Source organism: Triturus cristatus, chromosome 7, assembly GCF_964204655.1.
Source record: "Triturus cristatus chromosome 7, aTriCri1.1, whole genome shotgun sequence".
Taxonomy (NCBI): Eukaryota; Metazoa; Chordata; class Amphibia; order Caudata; family Salamandridae; genus Triturus; species Triturus cristatus.
This window is the reverse complement of record NC_140590.1, coordinates 1284798066-1284817886: the sequence shown is the minus strand read 5'-3', so window position 1 is coordinate 1284817886 and position 19821 is coordinate 1284798066. Positions and strand designations below refer to the sequence as shown.

General features: G+C 51.8%; 1 protein-coding gene and 1 long non-coding RNA gene across 3 annotated transcripts in view; one reads left to right on the top strand and one right to left on the bottom strand.

The window, feature by feature from the left end:
- The window catches only part of LOC146811892 (uncharacterized), a 252533-nt gene that overhangs the window by 112852 nt on the left and 119860 nt on the right, over positions 1 to 19821 (bottom strand). The gene's annotated exons all lie outside the window — the stretch shown is intronic.
- Positions 3458 to 6638, top strand: LOC146811893 (uncharacterized). Its single transcript, XM_085614540.1, has 2 exons — positions 3458 to 5432; positions 5865 to 6638. Exon 1 carries the CDS (start codon positions 3489 to 3491, stop codon positions 4674 to 4676), a length of 1188 nt encoding a protein of 395 aa, XP_085470666.1. The 5' UTR covers positions 3458 to 3488; the 3' UTR covers positions 4677 to 5432; positions 5865 to 6638.

Sequence of the window (19821 nt, the reverse complement as noted above, 5' to 3'; positions counted from 1 at the left end):
CCAACCAGTCGCGGGTACACTTGTTAGCTATATAGCTCCAATCTACTCGAAACCGCTTGTCCTCCAGGAAAATCCTGGGCTCTATGCGGACTAGTAGACTGGCTGGTGCTGCCCCTGCTCTGAGGTATTCAGTCATGAGGGCGCCATGTAGGGCTATCCTGATTTGTCGTTTTTTAATGTTGGACAGTTTTTCCCATTCTTCCCTAGCTGAACCTACGCCACTCAAGGGTGCATTAGGGAGGAGTGATGGACCTGACAAGATAGAGGCAATGTGGTCGTCTGTGAAGGCCAAACAAAAGCGGTCCATGGTGTAAACCGGAACTATCTACGGGGGGGTAGTGCGGAAAAAGGCGGACCGTACCTCAGCTATACTGTGCTGGACAAAGGACCTGACCGGAGACGTGAGATACCAAGTGAGTGTTCCCACAAGCTGTGGGAAGTGATCTGGTATGTGTGCCTAGAATGTGAACTTAAAAATTGCTCTCACGGCTAAGCTGCCGTTCTCATATCTCTCAAAACAAGGGAGCCTAGGGGGTTAAAGGGTAGGTGGCCCCCCTCTCAAAGTCATGAAATACAACAAGACCTACCCCGTACACAAATTTATTTAAAAATTCTTAAGTAGTGCGCAGGTACTCAATGTCTGTAGTGCCTGCCTCGCTCTCACTCAATGGTGTTCTTACCACATATATATATAAAAAGAGTTGTTGACCGCTATAACCGGGTGCAGTCACTTGGCGGTGGCAACAACAACGTGATACTTAGTGTTAAAAAGTTTCCCCATCCTGTAGTGCTGTAAAAACCTGCTAGTGATCAGATCAAAACCAAGGAAGGTTAAAGAGGTAAAGAAGGTGTGATAGGACGTCAGCGCCTCACGGAAGCAGCCCCAACGAGGTATATGTAGACAGGTACTCGCCCAGGAGGTAGTAGGCGAGTACCTGTCTACATATACCTCGTTGGGGCTGCTTCCGTGAGGCGCTGACGTCCTATCACACCTTCTTTACCTCTTTAACCTTCCTTGGTTTTGATCTGATCACTAGCAGGTTTTTACAGCACTACAGGATGGGGAAACTTTTTAACACTAAGTATCACGTTGTTTTTGCCACCGCCAAGTGACTGCACCCGGTTATAGCGGTCAACAACTCTTTTTATATATATGTGGTAAGAACACCATTGAGTGAGAGCGAGGCAGGCACTACAGACATTGAGTACCTGCGCACTACTTAAGAATTTTTAAATAAATTTGTGTACGGGGTAGGTCTTGTTGTATTTCATGACTTTGAGAGGGGGGCCACCTACCCTTTAACCCCCTAGGCTCCCTTGTTTTGAGAGATATGAGAACGGCAGCTTAGCCGTGAGAGCAATTTTTAAGTTCACATTCTAGGCACACATACCAGATCACTTCCCACAGCTTGTGGGAACACTCACTTGGTATCTCACGTCTCCGGTCAGGTCCTTTGTCCAGCACAGTATAGCTGAGGTACTGTCCGCCTTTTTCCGCACTACCCCCCGTAGATAGTTCCGGTTTACACCATGGACCGCTTTTGTTTGGCCTTCACAGACGACCACATTGCCTCTATCTTGTCAGGTCCATCACTCCTCCCTAATGCACCCTTGAGTGGCGTAGGTTCAGCTAGGGAAGAATGGGAAAAACTGTCCAACATTAAAAAACGACAAATCAGGATAGCCCTACATGGCGCCCTCATGACTGAATACCTCAGAGCAGGGGCAGCACCAGCCAGTCTACTAGTCCGCATAGAGCCCAGGATTTTCCTGGAGGACAAGCGGTTTCGAGTAGATTGGAGCTATATAGCTAACAAGTGTACCCGCGACTGGTTGGTATTAATTATAAATACTGCCAAAAGGCTGAGTGAGGATCTCCTCAAGGAAATTCTAGATCTGGAAACAGCTCTTAAAGCTGATACCACCATAAAAGATCTGAAGGAGCAATTTACAATCATCCAGAATGATGTGGCGGAATATCAGATCTATATGGTGAACCAAAAGATCAAGGGACTCAAAAGGAACCTTGAAAGGTTCAGCCACGAATGGGCATTCCCGTATGTCGAGGACAGCCATTACCAGCAACCTCAAGAATTACCATCTTACACACGAGGGACTAGGGGTGGCAGACGCCAAGGTAGACGCACGTTCAATAACTGGACGTTTGATAACACGAGCAGTGAGGATGACGACCTCACTGAGCAACCCTCCACCTCAGGCTCCATCCCAGGCACCAATCAAAGAGTAAGGTTCAACACCACGGATAGGTCCAATGAAGATCTAGGGGTCCTACTGAGGAATTTTTTAGAACAGCGCCCCCCGGACCAGAGAGGGACCAGCCACAGGGGCAGAGGCAGAGGCAGAGGACGCCACAACAACAACGTACAGTGGCAGAATTCCTCACCCAGGATCACACGCAGCAGGGGCAGAACACCGCTCTAATAACAAAGAAGGAAAACAACATTGTGGTCAATCTATCATCACATGTATTAACAATTGATGAACAGAGGGTTCTAAACAAGGGCTTGGGATATGTTCCGACACCAAAGCATGACAGCTTCAAATTGAGGAGTGAATTGCATGGCTTAATGAGGAAAATAAAACTCACAAAATTTTTTGAGGGAAAGGAAGCAGAAGCCCCATCGGTCTTCTCTACTAATCTCAGACGCCCCTCCCGATTCTGTCCCCCCATGCATTCTATTGGCCCTGAGGTTTTGGTTTTCGAACAAAAAGTGATACAGGACATCACTGTCCTCGAGGAACAGCAACACAGCTACAACCGCAGCAATATGACTCATGCTGACTGGCTAGCTGTACAATCTCTGCAGCAGAACGACACTATTACCATCAAACCTGCAGATAAGGGCGGGGCAGTGGTTGTGCTCAACACAGTTGATTACGAAGCCGAGGTGTCCAGGCTTTTGGGTGCTCGCCAAAATTATCAACCGTTGATGAGGGACCCCACCAAGATCCTCCAGGCGACTATCCACACTATGGTCGCAGAGGCCAAAGAAAAGAAATGGCTGACGGCCAAGGAGGCTGATTTCCTTATCAACGATAAACCACGGGTCCCGGCTTTCTACATTGTCCCGAAGATTCATAAAGCACAAAGGCCCCCTCCCGGGCGGCCGATAGTCTCGGGCATTCAATCTACACTGGAACCATTGTCCCAATTTGCCGACTTTTTCCTCAGGGAGTGTGTGATTACGCAGCCCTCCTACGTCCAGGACACTACCGACGTATTGAGGATCCTCCAAGACATCGAGTATGACCCACAGCATCAATTTCTGGTGACAATTGACATCGAATCATTATACACGAGTATTCCCCAGGCAGCCACGCTGGTGGCAGCAGCACGGGCCCTGGAATCGTGTGAATGGTTCTATGATGTCCCACAATCATTCGTGCTCCAGTGTGTCGAACTGGCCCTCACAAGGAACTTCTTTGCCTATAAAAACCAGCTATATCTGCAAGTGTCCGGGACTTCCATGGGAGCTACATTTGCTCCCAGTTTAGCGTGCATCTATGTGGGGCAATTTGAAGCTGGATACGTCCTACACCATGACAACCCCTTCCAGAGGAATATTGTCCTCTGGAAGCGATACATAGATGACGTTCTATGCATATGGACGGGATCGAGGACTGACTTGGAAGAGTTCCTCGTGTGGTTGAACAACTTGGATGATTGTCTGAAATTCACCTGGTCCATCAGTGACGTCACAGCCACATACTTGGACTTAGACATCAGGGCAGAAAATTGCAAGATTGTCACCAATGTTCATCAAAAACCAACCGACAAGAATTCCCTGTTGCATTACAGGTCGTATCACCCCAGAGCACTGAGAGACAACTTACCTGTGGGACAGTTCTTGCGATACCGCAGGAACTGTTCGTCTACAGAGGAATTCATCACACAAGCCCAAGTCCTATCCAACAAGCTGGAGGAGAGATCATATCCCACCAAGATCATCAAACAAGCACGTAAACGAGCCATGAACACCCCGAGAGCTGCTCTATTAGAAAGAACACCTAAAACGAAGAGCGATTGTATCCCGGTTGTCACTACCTTTGGCCCCTTGTCTACCAAAATCAGACAAGTCATCAGAAAACATTGGCCTTTACTTAATACTCCAACTATGACGATGCCACACCCGCGATTTGCGTTTAAGCGGTCCACTAATCTGCGTGACCGTTTAGTGCACTCACGACCCCAGACCAAGTCCACGGACACTAGCATTCCACCAGGGCATTACCAATGTGGGGGATGCTCAGTGTGTGAGCTCACCACCGTTACTAAGAATGTCTCTTTGAGTAATGGGAAGATCTGGCATCTGAATTCATTCAGCAACTGCAACACTCAGAACGTCATCTACAGGCTAACGTGCCCTTGTGGCATGCACTATATTGGTCTTACCACCCGCAAGGTGAAAATTAGAATACAGGAACACCTCAGCACCATCAGGGCAGGCAAATTGACCACCAAGTTGGTACAACACTTCTTGACAATTGGACATAACCCCAGAGATGTCAAATGGGTAGTCCTTGAACGTGTTATGGGCGATTCCTACAATATGGAAGCAAGGCTTTTGACAAAAGAGGCCCGCTGGATTTACCAGGAGAAGGTAGACCAACAGGGACTCAATGACCTCATTGAATGGAGTAAGGTGGTATTATAACATCTGTCTACCACCATAAATATAAAAACAACATTACGTCATGGTTACACATTCCTATGTGCGGTCATCGACCTAGTACTACCACCACAGAACCAAGCGGAGTCAGGCATACACTCCCAAACCCTCTGACGGGGGCGTGGTTGAGATGTAGGATTCCACCACAACCATTACCGCCCTTATAAATAGCCCTTTGAAGAGTAGATATGAACACACCGGGCTAGACGCATAAATACACCTACTGCTCGCATTGCACATTATTTAAGCAGGGAGGAGGTTGTCACATCATACTTTGCCTTTTCTTTCCCTTCCTTTGAGTCAGGAGCTGACACTAACATTCCAAATAATCAGGTAGATAACTACCACAGTGCATTTGATAGTAGCGGTTTATCTAAGATGGCAGCCCACCCCTTCAAGAACTCTTTGCGCATGCGCGGCACCCTTAACAACTGAATGCGCATGCGCGGCCACCGCACGAATTACACATTTAAATAGGAAGCGGGCCACCTCCCTTCCTTTGAGTCAGGAGCTGACACTAACATTCCAAATAATCAGGTAGATAACTACCACAGTGCAGTTGATAGTAGCGGTTTATCTAAGATGGCAGCCCACCCCTTCAAGAACTCTTTGCGCATGCGCGGCACCCTTAACAACTGAATGCGCATGCGCGGCCACCGCGCGAATTACACATTTAAATAGGAAGCGGGCCACCTCCCAGTGATCGAGGGTGAGTCCAGTACCGACGCTCAGACTGATGAGGTAAGACCCGGGACTCCGGGCCAAGCAGGGGGTGCTCTCTTCTTCACGTTAGATAACGAGGGCAGGACGCATTCTCCACGAGGAGGGGGGACGGCAGGGTGTTCGGTAAGGCTTAACAAGCACACGCTGACTCAGCCGCGTAGTAGCAAGTTAACATGGACTTTCAAATAGCAGGCAACCATGTTGAATATGCTAGACAGCGCTAGTTGGTATCTATGTGTAACCGCTTAGGAAACCAATTATAGCACCAAAGCATTCAATGGTGAATTCAGAACTCTTAATTGAGACATTACGGTAGGGCTCGGCCAACACTTGGATACAGCTAAAGAGCTGAGACATGACACTTAAATTGAGGTGTCTCAACAGTTCTTATACCAACTTTTAAAGCCTACTGTGTGTGATATATGTATGTTTTACGTGTGCACTTTTCAGAAACGAAGTTCCGCAGCTCTGAATGAAACAGCCAAAGGGTTGGTGCAAAATACCTCAGACACTTACACAATGAAGGTGCAGGTATGCTGCCAAACAGCATCTTGAGGGTAAATATCCCTGTTAAGCGTGAACCCATTGATATGGATGATGAGCATTTGCTCGGTAAGACCAGTTGTGACCGGGTGGGTGAGATACTGAGTATATGTGTTTTTAATTATGTTTCCCCCAGGTGCTGACCAAAAGTTATTGCTGGTTTACACCAGCGTTGCAGAGAGACCAGTCGACCCCAGCCCTGATGAAGTTGCCGGTAAAGTATATAAGGCAACGAAACATGTCGGTTTTTAAATGAGAAGCGACACAGCTGAGAATAAAGTACCGTATAGCCAGTGTAGTGCTGCTCGGTTTTATTTTCGAGTGATTTGAGTCCTGATCAGGCTCAACTCACCAAATTTGGGTCGACACTTCCTGCTCTTTGTAGATTAGTATACACCATTTCAATACATAGGTTGCCCTGTAGACACTAGTCATTAGGACTATCACGAGGGTTTGAGTGACGCACATTATAAATTTCCTTTCCACCTTTACTGCTTCTGTTTGGGCGGCAGCGACCGATGATGACAACAGGAGGTAGTAGGCGAGTACCTGTCTACATATACCTCGTTGGGGCTGCTTCCGTGAGGCGCTGACGTCCTATCACACCTTCTTTACCTCTTTAACCTTCCTTGGTTTTGATCTGATCACTAGCAGGTTTTTACAGCACTACAGGATGGGGAAACTTTTTAACACTAAGTATCACGTTGTTGTTGCCACCGCCAAGTGACTGCACCCGGTTATAGCGGTCAACAACTCTTTTTATATATATGTGGTAATAACACCATTGAGTGAGAGCGAGGCAGGCACTACAGACATTGAGTACCTGCGCACTACTTAAGAATTTTTAAATAAATTTGTGTACGGGGTAGGTCTTGTTCTTTCAAGCCCTACCTGACCAATACACAAAATCCTGTCTGGGGTGGTGCACGCACCTCCCCTGGCAGGAAACCCTTTGTCCACACCTCCCAAGCTGGAAGGACTCCCAGCAGCAGGAGGGCAGACTTGTGTTTGTGGTGGCAGCATCCATTTTGTGGAGCTGAGGCTATGTCTGATTTTACCCGGGTTTCAGGTACTGTACATGTCGTGTCCCTCTAGAAGGGTGGAATGCTAACCCGGTCGCCAGAATTGGCGAGGGGTTAGTATTCCAATTCGTATGACACCTTACTCGACATGTTTTGATAAAGCCAAACCAAAGATAGCATTTAACCGCGAGGTTCATAATGCACTTAAGAGTATATGGTATGACGATATCTGGAAACAGTAGAAGGAAGTGGTTCCGACCACTGCAGACAGGCTCAGCTCATGCCAGAGCACCATCTCACATGGAACCAAGCACTCTGCCTTCAGGATTGTTAAGGCCTGCCATAGGAGTGACTTATAGGTTAACATGTGTCCCATTTAAGGTTAGGTATAGGTATACTACACCTAAGTAAGAGGTGGTTACACCAACTTACCCCAGCTGAGTGATCAGCCAGTTGTGTCAAATTTGTTAGACCAGGCCATGGGTGGCACAATACATGCTTCAGCCCCTGGTAGGCCTTAGATACACCAATGCCCTGGGTACCTAGTGTACACTGGTACAGGGGCTCACAGGGTGATCTAATTCCAATGGGTTGTGCACCTAGGGTGCATGGAGTCCATTTTAGAGTGAGAGCAGACAGGCTGAGACCCTGAATGGCAGGATCTCAGGCCTACTAAGTCGAAAAACCAGCTTGACACTAGGCAAAAAATTGGGGGTAACCATAGTCAGATATCCACCTTCCTACACACCGTGTGATGGCACACAGATCCCAGGGTCCCCCCTATGACCAGCACACTACTACATTTCCCACACACCCAACACATGAACACCACCCAAAACCATGTAACAGCCCCACCAACAGCAATACCAGCAAAGCAATAGTGTTCCAAGTGGAAAAAAATGAATTGCTTTATTCAGCATGAACCAAAAAATCTAGTTTGTAGGAAGTTCAATATTTACAAAGCCCATAGGGCAGTCCAGAAGTCACAGCTGGATGGGGGACACAGTGGGATGCGTGTCCCCTAGCTTGCCTGCACAGTTAGATTCCGTCGTCTTCCACAGGGGTGAGGGCATCATGTGGGGGGGAAGAACCAGGCACCGCAGGGACAGGAGGGCGAAGGGTAGGCATCGTGGGTGCAGGGATGGAGGACTCCACCACAGGGGGTGGGGCAGGGCCAAAGGCGGAGGCCAGGATCTCGCTGCACACCTTAGCATGGTCCTCCAGGGAATCCCCTGCACCCGAAGGAACCACAGGCCCCAAGGAGGGGGGGGGGGGTCAGAGGGATGGGTCGCAGCGCCACTGGGGGAGGGTGTAGACAGGGGGGGGACTCAACCACCCTGACCGGGGACTCCCGTGACCGCTTGCGGGGTGGTGTCACTGTGGGGCTCAGGGACAGAGCGGCCATGAAGGAGTCTTTGTGTGATATGTGGCCAGGAGAGCTGAGGGGAGGGGATTTGGAGGGAGTGGATTTGGTGGAGTGCGGACTCCCACTCTGGCTGCGTGTCTTACGTTTGCCCCCCGACCCAGTGGGTGTGCCTACTTCACCCTGTGTGTGCGTGCCAGGAGGTGTGCGGGTGACCTTCCCTGCTGGTGTGGTGCCTGTGTCCGTCGTGGTGGGTGCATGCTGACGTCTGGGTGTATGTGGGACAGGCATGGGAGTGGGAGGTGTGGATGGGGCAGGGGTAGGGGGTTGGACGTAGCGCTGCAGGAGACCCACTGCTGCAGTCAGTGTCGAGTCTATCGACCTCAGCAAGCTGCGTTGGTCAGTCTGCGATGAGTGAATGCCCTCCAAGTATACCTCCATGTTGTTGAGGACCTGGCTGTGGCCATGGAGGACATTAAGGATCGCAGCCTGACCAATCTGCAACTGCCGCTGGATGTCCACAGATTCGGCATTGGCGGCAGCAGTGGAGACAGGGGCAGGGGGTGCGGTGCCTGGCAGGAAGGAGACATGTGGTGACCGGGCACGCTGGGAAGGGACACGAGCAAGTGGGAGGCGGCTGATGGCAATGGAGGGGGCGGGGTGCGATGTTGTGCCGCTGTGAGCTGGTGGTGCAGCCTCCGCCCACTCGGAGAGATCATCCTCGGACCCGTCGGCTTCATATTCGGTGGTGCCAGTGGACAGGTCCTCGGCCTCACTCTCCTCCGCCTCTGTACCACTCAATGTGCCAGCCACGATGTCAACGCTGGTGCTCATGTCTCCCTCCGTGTCCCCCGACGATGCTGTGGGCAAGGTGAAGAGACAGCAATTAATCACACACCTGTATACGTATGTCACATGAGTCCAATCTACATAGGTTACAGTGCACAGCCTGAAAAGAAAGATCAGTAACATCTACAAAACAAGGTACAAATGTAGGGCATGCAACACACAGTTGGTTGACCCACCATGCCAATGAAAATCCATGGAGAGCATGACACAATAGCAAATGACATGAAATGGAGTTTGACATAGGAGCCAGGCCCTGGGGACAATCCAGCACTGCATCTGCACCACACAGCGTTGCCGACAATAGGGATGAGGAGGGACCAAATCCATGAGCTTGAGGCACATGCTGCATAGGTAATACTGAAAACATACCCACCATGACTGGCTCACTGCACCTTGAGTGTATGTCCAGCCAAACATCACACACTGGCCAGAACTAGCAAGGAGATTTCAGGTTTTGACATGTAGGCTTGCCCCGCACCAACCACCCCATACATGAGACAATTTGTTGAGACACAGGTGGCACTTACATCTCTTAGTCTGGGTGAAATACACAGGGGCTGCATAAATGCAAGATTGGACGCCAAATAGCCGAGGTGCGCCTGTCCAAATAATCATATACAAATGGCCAGCATCAGATGATTGTAACAAGACACACAGGCACTGGCCACTGTGACTATGAACAAGGAAAATCAGGTCAGGCTGTACAGTGGACACTTGTACTACATTTCACGTCAAGATACATGGTGCCAGGGGACAATGGCACAGAGCACAACCTATGCTGTAGACACTGAGAGTGTCCACGTTTTGTGATGACACACATGACATCTAGGAAAATATGCCCCAGGGGACAGTAGTGGCCACACAGCTCCATGGTCCTGAATGGGAATGACTGCAACACACGCCACCATCCCTGCACCATGCGTATCGCACACTCATGCACATCATGTCACAGGCCACAACATAGGACATGCGCACTGTAAGGCATGACACTTGTGAGACTAACTCCCATGTCTGTACTCTGCATCAGTGCCAACTGACATGGAACCCACATGTACTTAACTGGACAGGGCACAGGCAAGGTCCCAAAACCTGTTACACACCACCCCCACACATGATGCTACAGGCATAGTTCACGTGGAGAAAGCGCAAGCCTAGATAACCTTGTGAAGGAGTGACTACACACAGACCAGGGAACACATTGCAAGGAGGGGAAGGGAGGCAGGAGAGCACAGCTATACAGTGGGTAACTGGATCTGCACAGCACCTTTAAACCCTGGCAGTGTATCCATGCAACTGTGCACTTACAAATGCTGGTGAAACACAACAAGCACACATGTACCTACCCCCTTCCTGCTGCTGCATCTCCTGTAAGCGCATCTCCAAGTCTGGAAAGACCACTGGCAGCACACGCTTGTGGATGTGGCTCAGTCGGCGGCGCCCGCGGTTCTTATGGCTCTCAGGTGAGTCCCCCAGCAGGACCCGTGCGATCCTCCGCGTCCAGCACCGGATATCCTGCCAGCGTTTCCTCACCTGGGACAGGCGCCGCTTCCGACCATCCGCATTTCTCACGGCGCTGACGGCGGTCAGCCATATCTGCTCCATGGCAGAGGCGCCTACCTGTGAGGATGAACAAGTGACACTACATCAATACACCTGGCACATGTCACAGAGACACATATTAGAACACATTTGCTGTTTACAACAAGCCATAGTATGCATCCAACGCATTGCACCTTTGTCATAGGGACATGATCCTCTGGGGAAGGGCAAAAGCAGTACGTGCCATTGAAAGGACACAGGTGGAATGAGGGCAACTACACAATCAATGATCCAGGCTCACACTGTGCATCACAAGCTACACCAGGATAATGTGCAGCACCTCTAAGCAGTCACATGCCACAGGCCACTGACGCTACCGCAGCAGAGTACACAGACACACACAGGCATGGGACATTCACCTGCCATTGCCAAATGCAGCGACCAACCTCACTCTGCACATGTGCCACTAGACGGGGGGGCTCACAGGTGTGGGGCTGGCTCTGCACGTCAGACACACAGCACTGCTCCCTGCTCACATCACATGGGCAGGGTATATCCATCCCTCATGCAGCCCGGGTGCCACAATCCACATATGCACCCACCCACATGACAGGGGACTTACACACACTCCGATGTCCAGGGTACGAACACATCATGTGGACACTCTCAGCACAGGTACACAGAACTAACACACATCTGTGGGTACAGTCACCTGTCACACTGGGCTGACCACATAATCACATGAGGACTGTAGAGGCTACATTCCCAGGAGGACAAGACAGGCAGAATGTGGCATGCACCATGCAGTGATTGTCGCAGTAAACACAATGCAAGTGAGGACGGCAGACATGCACCACAGCATGCTCTGGCTGGGAGACATCAGGCATTCCCCCGCCTGGGACCCCCCCTACAGTACATAGCATGTGTGAGACACCTGGACACAATGCCAGAAGTCACAGTCACAAAAAAGGGACACAGTCTGTGCTAGTAGACTCTGCACTCACCTGATACCCTGATCGCCCATACAGCATGGGGTACTGTGGGAGGATCACATCCAGCAAAGCCATGTTCTCCTCCAGGGTGAAGGGCTGTGACCTCTCCACAGACCTTGACATGGTTCCAGGGAATCAGTAGCAGCAGCTGGGTCGTGGAATCCAGAGATGTGCAGGCAAGTGCTCCCTCATGGGACCTGGCTGCCTTATATCTGCCTTGCTGGCCTGTTTCATGCACAGGAGTACAGAGTGATTGGTCACTCACATTTGCATCCTATGTTTCCTCCAATCCCTTCAAACCTAGCACAGTCAGTGGGTTCTTATTGTGTTTTTTTCTTCAGCATGATGTCAACCTCACAAACACATTGCAACAAAGTAGATTCATTCCAACTGACTTCTGCTGTGCACCTTCCAGAACAAATTCAAACTTTAAACTTGGTCTCCATGACAACCAGCATGCATGTAGGCCTTAATACTTGTCCCTCATGTGTCCCCTATGTAATTTTGAGCTTCACACACAGGTACGGTGCGTTCCGGGGCCCTAGGGCACACCAAATGCATAGCAACGGCCCGTACAGGCGTGTGTACAGGCCGTACCACTACGAGTACGCATACGCAAGGACACCCATAGTGATAGTGAGCGTACAGGCGTGTGTACGGGCCGTACCACCATGAGTACGCATACGCGAGAACACCCATAGTGGTACGGACCGTACATGCGTGCGTACGTTCACTATCACTATGGGTGTCCTCGCGTATGCGTACTCGTAGTGGTACGGCCCGTACACACGCCTGTACGCTCACTATCACTATGGGTGTCCTCGCGTATGCGTACTCGTAGTGGTACGGCCCGTACACACGCCTGTACACTCACTATCACTACGAGTACGCATACGCGAGAACACCCATAGTGATAGTGAACGTACAGGCGTGTGTACGGGCCGTACCACTACGAGTACGCATACGCGAGGACATCCATAGTGATAGTGAACGTACAGGCATGTGTACGGGCCGTACCACTACGAGTACGCATACGCGAGGACACCCATAGTGATAGTGAACGTACAGTCGTGTGTACGGGCCGTACCACTACGAGTACGCATACGCGAGGACACCCATAGTGCTAGTGAACGTACGCACGCTTGTACGGTCCGTACCACTATGGGTGTTCTCGCGTATGCGTACTCATGGTGGTACGGCCCGTACACACGCCTGTACGCTCACTATCACTATGGGTACACATAAGGCAGCACTCCCATAGTGATAGTGAACGTACGCACGCGTGTACGGTCCTTATCACTATGGGTGTGCTCGCGTATGCATACCCATAGTGATACGGACCGTACATGCGCGCATGCGCTCACTATCACTATGGGTACGCATACGGCAGCACTCCCATAGTGATAGGGAACCTACACAGGCCCTCAGAGCGAATGTACGGTGCCTTTCACACATCACAGTGGTGACAGGCAGCACACAGGAAGGAATAGAGCTGACATACTTGTCCATGGATGGACATCAAGGCATTGTCTGGGCAGTACTACATGTGTGGGGCACAGGTGTGAAAGGCTGTGATGTGGCAACTCACTCCTGAGTCGAGAAGGCACCAGATGTATGATGAGATGTGTACAGATGTTATGTGTGATGGTGCAATGTGTGCTAGGCATGCCCTTGACTCCTTTGACATGTGTGTATGTCGTACTGCACACTTGGGATGAGCGTCACTGGCATGGCACGGACACCAACACACAGAAGTGTCCCCTGAGGCCAGGTACAGGGGTTACCACACCAGACATGTGACTACCCATGGTGCACGATGTGACTATGTCATGTATGTGTGGGGTGTTCCCATTAGCTTGATGTTGGTGCTCCCTCAAAAGCTGCAGCTGTTGCAGCAACCAACATGTGTCTGTGTGTAGATGGACATGGCGCACTGTTACGCACACCAGGCCACATGTGGTATCGGATGTGAGGTGCGTATGTATGCATGGGACATGGAGTAGCGTAACAAGGACATGTCTGCATCCTCTCTATGAATGTGTGGTGAGTCATTACATGTACACCTTATTGGCAAGGTGTGTGGGCTGTCCTAGTGTAATGTCATGTGACCTGTGGCTCTAGTGTTCCGCTACCAGTCTCTGAAATCGACATCCTACTTCTGCTGATGTGTGGATGTATGTCACTCCTGTCTTGCGTCTGGCTGTTCACTTACACTGGGACACAGCTAATCCCATGCCATGGCATGTGGAGGTTCACAATCTCCGTGTGTAGCTGGGTCTTGGTAGGAGTGTCACCTGGCAGCCATACGTATCCAGGGCATGTGGCACATACCTGACTCCGTATGTAGCATATGTGTATAGACAGATTAACATGTGCTCAGTACAAATAAATTGTTGTTGTGGTGCACTCACTCTTCCTTGTCACTTCCAAATTACTGCAGAGCGCCGCCTCTTCCCCGACCAGTTCCGGACTTGGCTGCCATGCGGGAGAATGACTGTATCCAGTGCTACCGCTTCCCCCAATGGTTGATTCTGGAGTTGACGGCGAGACTGGCACCACACCTGCAACCGCTGCACAGGTATCCTACGGCACTGACACCCAAGCTGAAGGTAATGGCAGCCCTACATTTTCTAGCCACGGGTACCTTTCAAAATACCATAGCTCATGTTGGTGGCATGTCCCAGAGCATGTTCTGCCGTGTGCTGCATGATTTCTTAGAGGCCATGTTGATTCACCTGGATGACTTCATCCATTTCCTAACCCCTGAAATGTTGACTGGGGTCAAGCGTGGATTCTATGCCCTGGGAGGGATGCCCCATGTCATTGGGTCCATAGATGGGACACAAGTGGCTTTGGTACCACCACAGGCACAGGAGGTAGCGTACAGGAATCGCAAGCACTACCACTCTATCAATGCCTTCGTGGTGTGTCTGTCCAACATGGTGATTTCACATGTCTGTGCTCGTTTTCCAGGATCAGCACACGATGCCCACATGATGACACAGCTGCACAACGAACGAGCATGTGTTGTTGGTGGGTACACTCTGTCTGTCCTGTATTTTGCGTAGACTTCCAGCACGACCGCTTCTCCTATCCTACTTATGTCCATGTGCTTTCCATGTAGGGGACGCTGGCTATCCCAACATGCCATGGCTGATCACACCTCTCCGCAACCCCATCACGCCGGCCCAGCTCCGCTACAACACCGCCCATGGCCGGACAAGGCGAGTGATAGAGAGGACGTTTGGCCTCCTGAAGAGCCGATTCCGATGCCTCCACAAGACCGGCGGCGCCCTCCCATATGCCCCGGCGAAGGTCTGCAAAATCTTCATGGTCTGCTGCATGCTGCACAACATGGCAGTTGAGAAAGCTGTGCCACTCATCCTGGATCAAGATGACCAGGACCATCCACCCATGGAGGACGAAGGGCTTGGCAATGGGGCTAGTGATGTGGAGGATGTGGAGCCGCAAGAGGACATCCGGACTCGGCTCATACGCGACTTCTTTGCTTAGTGGTGAGTACCAGTGTCTGAGTGTGCACGCATTGGTCCCCGTGTGGCATGTGTTGCGATGTGTGTCTCCATCCGCATGTATGGCACGTGAGTCAGAGGTGTGTGTGGATGTGTCACTGGAGTGATGGTGCCAGTGATGAGTGTATTTCCCCAGTCATAATTGTGACCTAGCATGTTGTCATCCATACATGTGTCGAGTACATGCACATGCAAGTGGCTGTGCTTTTTGTGGCTGACTTCTTGTGTGTCTCTCTTCCCCAGGTACTTGCGCATGTCGTCTGCTGCTTGCATTGTTGTGGCACTGCTATTCCTCATGGACACGTCATCGTGTGCTGACTCAGTGTTACACGCACGGACAAGTTTGGAAGTCTCCTTAGGGTAAGGGATGCATCAGGGGTGTATTGGGTGTGGCAGTAGTTCACGATGTATGCACACTGCCCCTGTTGATGTTTGTTTCCTCTGCAGACATGTTGCATCACCATGGGACACATGACATGCAGATGGGTACACCTGAATAGATGGTCAGACTTGTTGACAGTCATCAGTGATGGGATTGTGGAATGTGATGATGGCATCAATGTGTGTAACACTGCCCTCGGACACATACGGTTTGCATTGGCTTGACATGGTGAGGGACTTCCACATCAGCGGATCAATGGTGTATGGCAGGCTCTCCGTGAGTAGCAGGGGGTGTTTAGCTGTTAGCCGACACTTGTGTGCCAGTTCCATGGATATCACGCATTTGTGGTGCAGAAGGGGGGTGCCAGTGTTGGACCCACATGTTACTTCACATGACCCGTTCATGTGTACTCCGACTTGCCTCTGCAATCCCAAATACATGACTAATAAAGGTGTCCCTATGCCTCCAAGGTGCCTCTTCTCCGTCAATGCTGGTGTGTTGCCACAGTGCATCCGGCATGTCTGGCATGGTTTTCCGTGATAGTGGCTATGTGTCTATGTGTAGAGTAGCAAGATGCAAGCTGTTTGTGTGGGATTAGACCGTGTATTGTGCATGATGTCCATGACTGTGTGGGTATTGTGACATGTGCCATCCCAATGCATCCAACGTTGGCCAGGCCACCATTCTCTGCATCCACCTGACTCAAGCTTGCAGGACATGGTTCTGCCACCTGTCTACACATACCTGGGTGCCCCCCAGGACACTCGACATGATCCCTGACCTCTGCGCATGACTGTTGCTGTACTCAATATGTCTGTCGGCACGGTTGTGCGGCCACCCCCTCAGCTGGTTGGGCCCATCACGGGTGTGTATGGTGGTCCATGTCTGTCTTGCCTAATACACTGTGACCCATGTGTCCTGTGCCAGACTCAGGCCCCAGGGTGTGGATGGTTGAAGTCAAATGAGAACTCAGGCATGTTTAGACTTTACAAGACACATGTAAGGTAATAATGCAACCAGCAGGCATCTTCTCTTCATGGTGTGACTTTTTATTTTAGTGGGGGGGGGGCGGTTTGACATGAGGGGCTTTCCGGGTGTGTGGAATCCAAAGTTCACTAGGGGAGTTGGTGTCCTTGCCATTAGAAATCCTCAGAGTCCATGCCACAGTCTTTGTCAACATTGGTCAGACAGTGACCAGCAAGGCCATGTGGCAGAGAATGTCTTTTGATGCTGTGCTGCTGTTGCTCCAGTGGGCCAGGTGCCAGGCCAGGTGTCCTGGGAGATGGTGCTGTAGCGCCGACCCTCACGGTCTTTTCCGTGGATGACCCGCCCTCCTGCGGGGACCCTCAGAAGCAGGCCGTGACGATGTTTGGGATGCTCCATCGGATGTTTCCTCCTCCTCCTCCTGATCCCTCCCTGTGGGTGGTGATGTTCTACGCCTTCTGGCACAGGGAGGGTTGCCCATGTTGTCGGCCATCCGACGGAGTGTACTGTGAATTCCCGTGAACACCGTCACGAGCTCAGCCTGTCTGTCCTCCATCCTCCGTTGGTGTTGCAGTAGACAGGCATGTTGCTCCGCATGTTGCTGGGCCTGCTGGGTCTTGATCCCCTCGAGGATGGACACAACCTGGGCCATGCCCGTGGTGTCCTGCCGGTATGTGTCCAGGATGTTTCGGACATGGGAGTATACCGGATCCCCAGCCAACTGGTCAGGCTGGCGCCTCCGCCGTCCTCCACTCCCACCACCCCTGCCCACTTGCACCTGGCCTGCCCTTGTGGGCACATCGGGTCTCCGGGACCCCTGAGGGGTGGCATTGGCGTTGTCGCCTGCCTCCTCCTGGGTGCCCGGGACACCGTGTCCCTCCTGGCCAGCCTGGCTGCTTTGTGGTGGCGGGGCAGGGATCCTGGGTGTCTCCTGGGATGTGGCAGGAGTGGGGGTGGTGGTTGGCCCCGTTGTACCTGACGCAGGTGCTGCAGGTCGTTGGACACCAGAGGGGCCAGGTTGGTCGGGTTCGTCCACAGAGTGGTGAGAGTCGTCGCTGCCGGTGGCTCCTTCATCCCGCCGAGCCGGGTCCTGTGAGTCTTCCCCCCCAGTGTTGGGGGGTGATCCACGACGTTGACCTGTGTGTGAGAGAGACAATGTTAATTTTGTTCCATGCAACATCCATGTTTCATTTGTTTCAAAGTTGGAACATTTCCTCTGGGAATTTGGTTATGTCTTGCAGTCCACTCACAGTGCACTTGTGCATGGGTATGTCCCTTGGGCAGAGCTTTGGCGACTTTACCTATGTGTGGCACAGTCTTACTTGCTGCGTCAAGTGTGACTGCAGTCAGCAGTGGAGTGGGCAGGTGTGGCGAGCCGTGCATTGGCGCCTTCCGTGTAGCACTGTACGTGGGCACATGAAGTTGTTCCACACACTTAGATAATGCAGGTAGCTGTCGTTGTGCTCGTGCACAGGTTGTGACATGGCCCTGTGTTTTGCCATGGAGGAGAGGGGGGGGGGCTGGCACTGGCCACCCTTGTCTACATGCACGCAGTCCACCTGCTGACGAGCAGACATTCCCACACACCACAAGGCTGATTTGCTCTCCCTGTGTCTCGCTCCCTCTCTGTCCCCCTCTCCCTCCCTCTGTGTGTCAGCCTCCTCCCTCTGTGCGTCTCCCTGTGTCTCCCTCCCTCTCTGTCCCCCTCTCCCTCCCTCTGTGTGTCAGCCTCCTCCCTCTGTCCGTCTCCCTGTGTCTCCCTCCCTCTCTGTCCCCCTCTCCCTCCCTCTGTGTGTCAGCCTCCTCCCTCTGTCCGTCTCCCTGTGTCTCCCTCCCTCTCTGTCCCCCTCTCCCTCCCTCTGTGTGTCAGCCTCCTCCCTCTGTCCGTCTCCCTGTGTCTCGCTCCCTCTCTGTCCCCCTCTCCCTCCCTCTGTGTGTCAGCCTCCTCCCTCTGTCCGTCTCCCTGTGTCTCCCTCCCTCTCTGTCCCCCTCTCCCTCCCTCTGTGTGTCGGCCTCCTCCCTCTGTCCGTCTTCCTGTGTCTCCCTCCCTCTCTGTCCCCCTCTCCCTCCCTCTGTGTGTCACCCTCTGTCACCTCAGCCCAGCTTACTGTGCACACACTGTTAGCAGATCTTTGAATGGCCCTTGGATTGTTGATGTGAGTTTGTTTCTGATCTCCAGGCACCCATTGGGTGTAGTGTCTGTGTCTGCACTGCTGCTGTGGTGGTGTGTGCTGCCACTCTTTCACAGTGTTGGCTGTTCATTAGCTGCTGTCATGTGCAAGAACGTGCCGTCACCCCCATGTGTTGATGGAAGGCGTCCGCCATTTGCTGGCAAGTCATTCCTGTGTTGGGACACACTGTTTGTCTGGCTGTGACCTAGGCCATATGGGCAGGGGGCATTGTTGTCTGCTTCTGAGTTGCACTATGTGATTTTTTGGGCCCACCCTCCCGCCATCCGGCTTACCGTGTCATGTGTTGGTGTCTTCTGTGGCCTGTGACTTGACATTGTCCAGCTGGGTGCATGGGGCATGGTGGCGCCAGTGGCATGTGCGTGTTCATGGAGTGTGGTTGAGTCATGCGATAGCTTGGGGTGGTTGCGTGCCTGTTTGTGAGTTTGGTTGTGGATGACGTTCCCCCCATGTGAGGTGAGTTGTTTGTGTACTCACCCGGGTCTCGGAGTCCTCCTAATCCGACCACTGCCTCCACCGGCAGTATGGCCATCACCCTCTCCTCCCAGGGATGGTAGTGTACGGGTCTGCGGGACGGCCCTCCTCCAGTGACGTTGGCCTGGTTGTGTTCATCCGTCATCTTGGCTCGGACCCTCCTCCGCAGATCGTACCACCTGGCTTGGCATTCCTGCTTGTTCCTTCTGGTGTTCGCAACAGCATTCACAGCATCGACGATGGTCTGCCACATGGCTGTTTTTGCTGAAATGCTGGTCTGTCTGACCAATGTTCCAAAGAGGTGTGGCTCAACTCTGAGGATTTCATCGACAAGGACCTCCAACTCTCGGCTAGTGAACTTTGGATTCTTGTTAGTGGGCATGGTGAGGGGTGTGGGTGTGGATGGTGGGGGGGGGTGGATGGTTGTGGGTGTGTGGGTGTGTGGGTGTGGTTGTGCAGGTGTGTGTGTGAATGTGATGTGGGGGTGTTTGTGAAGGTGTGTGTGTGAAGGTGTGCAAGTGTAAGGTGTGGTAAAGCTTC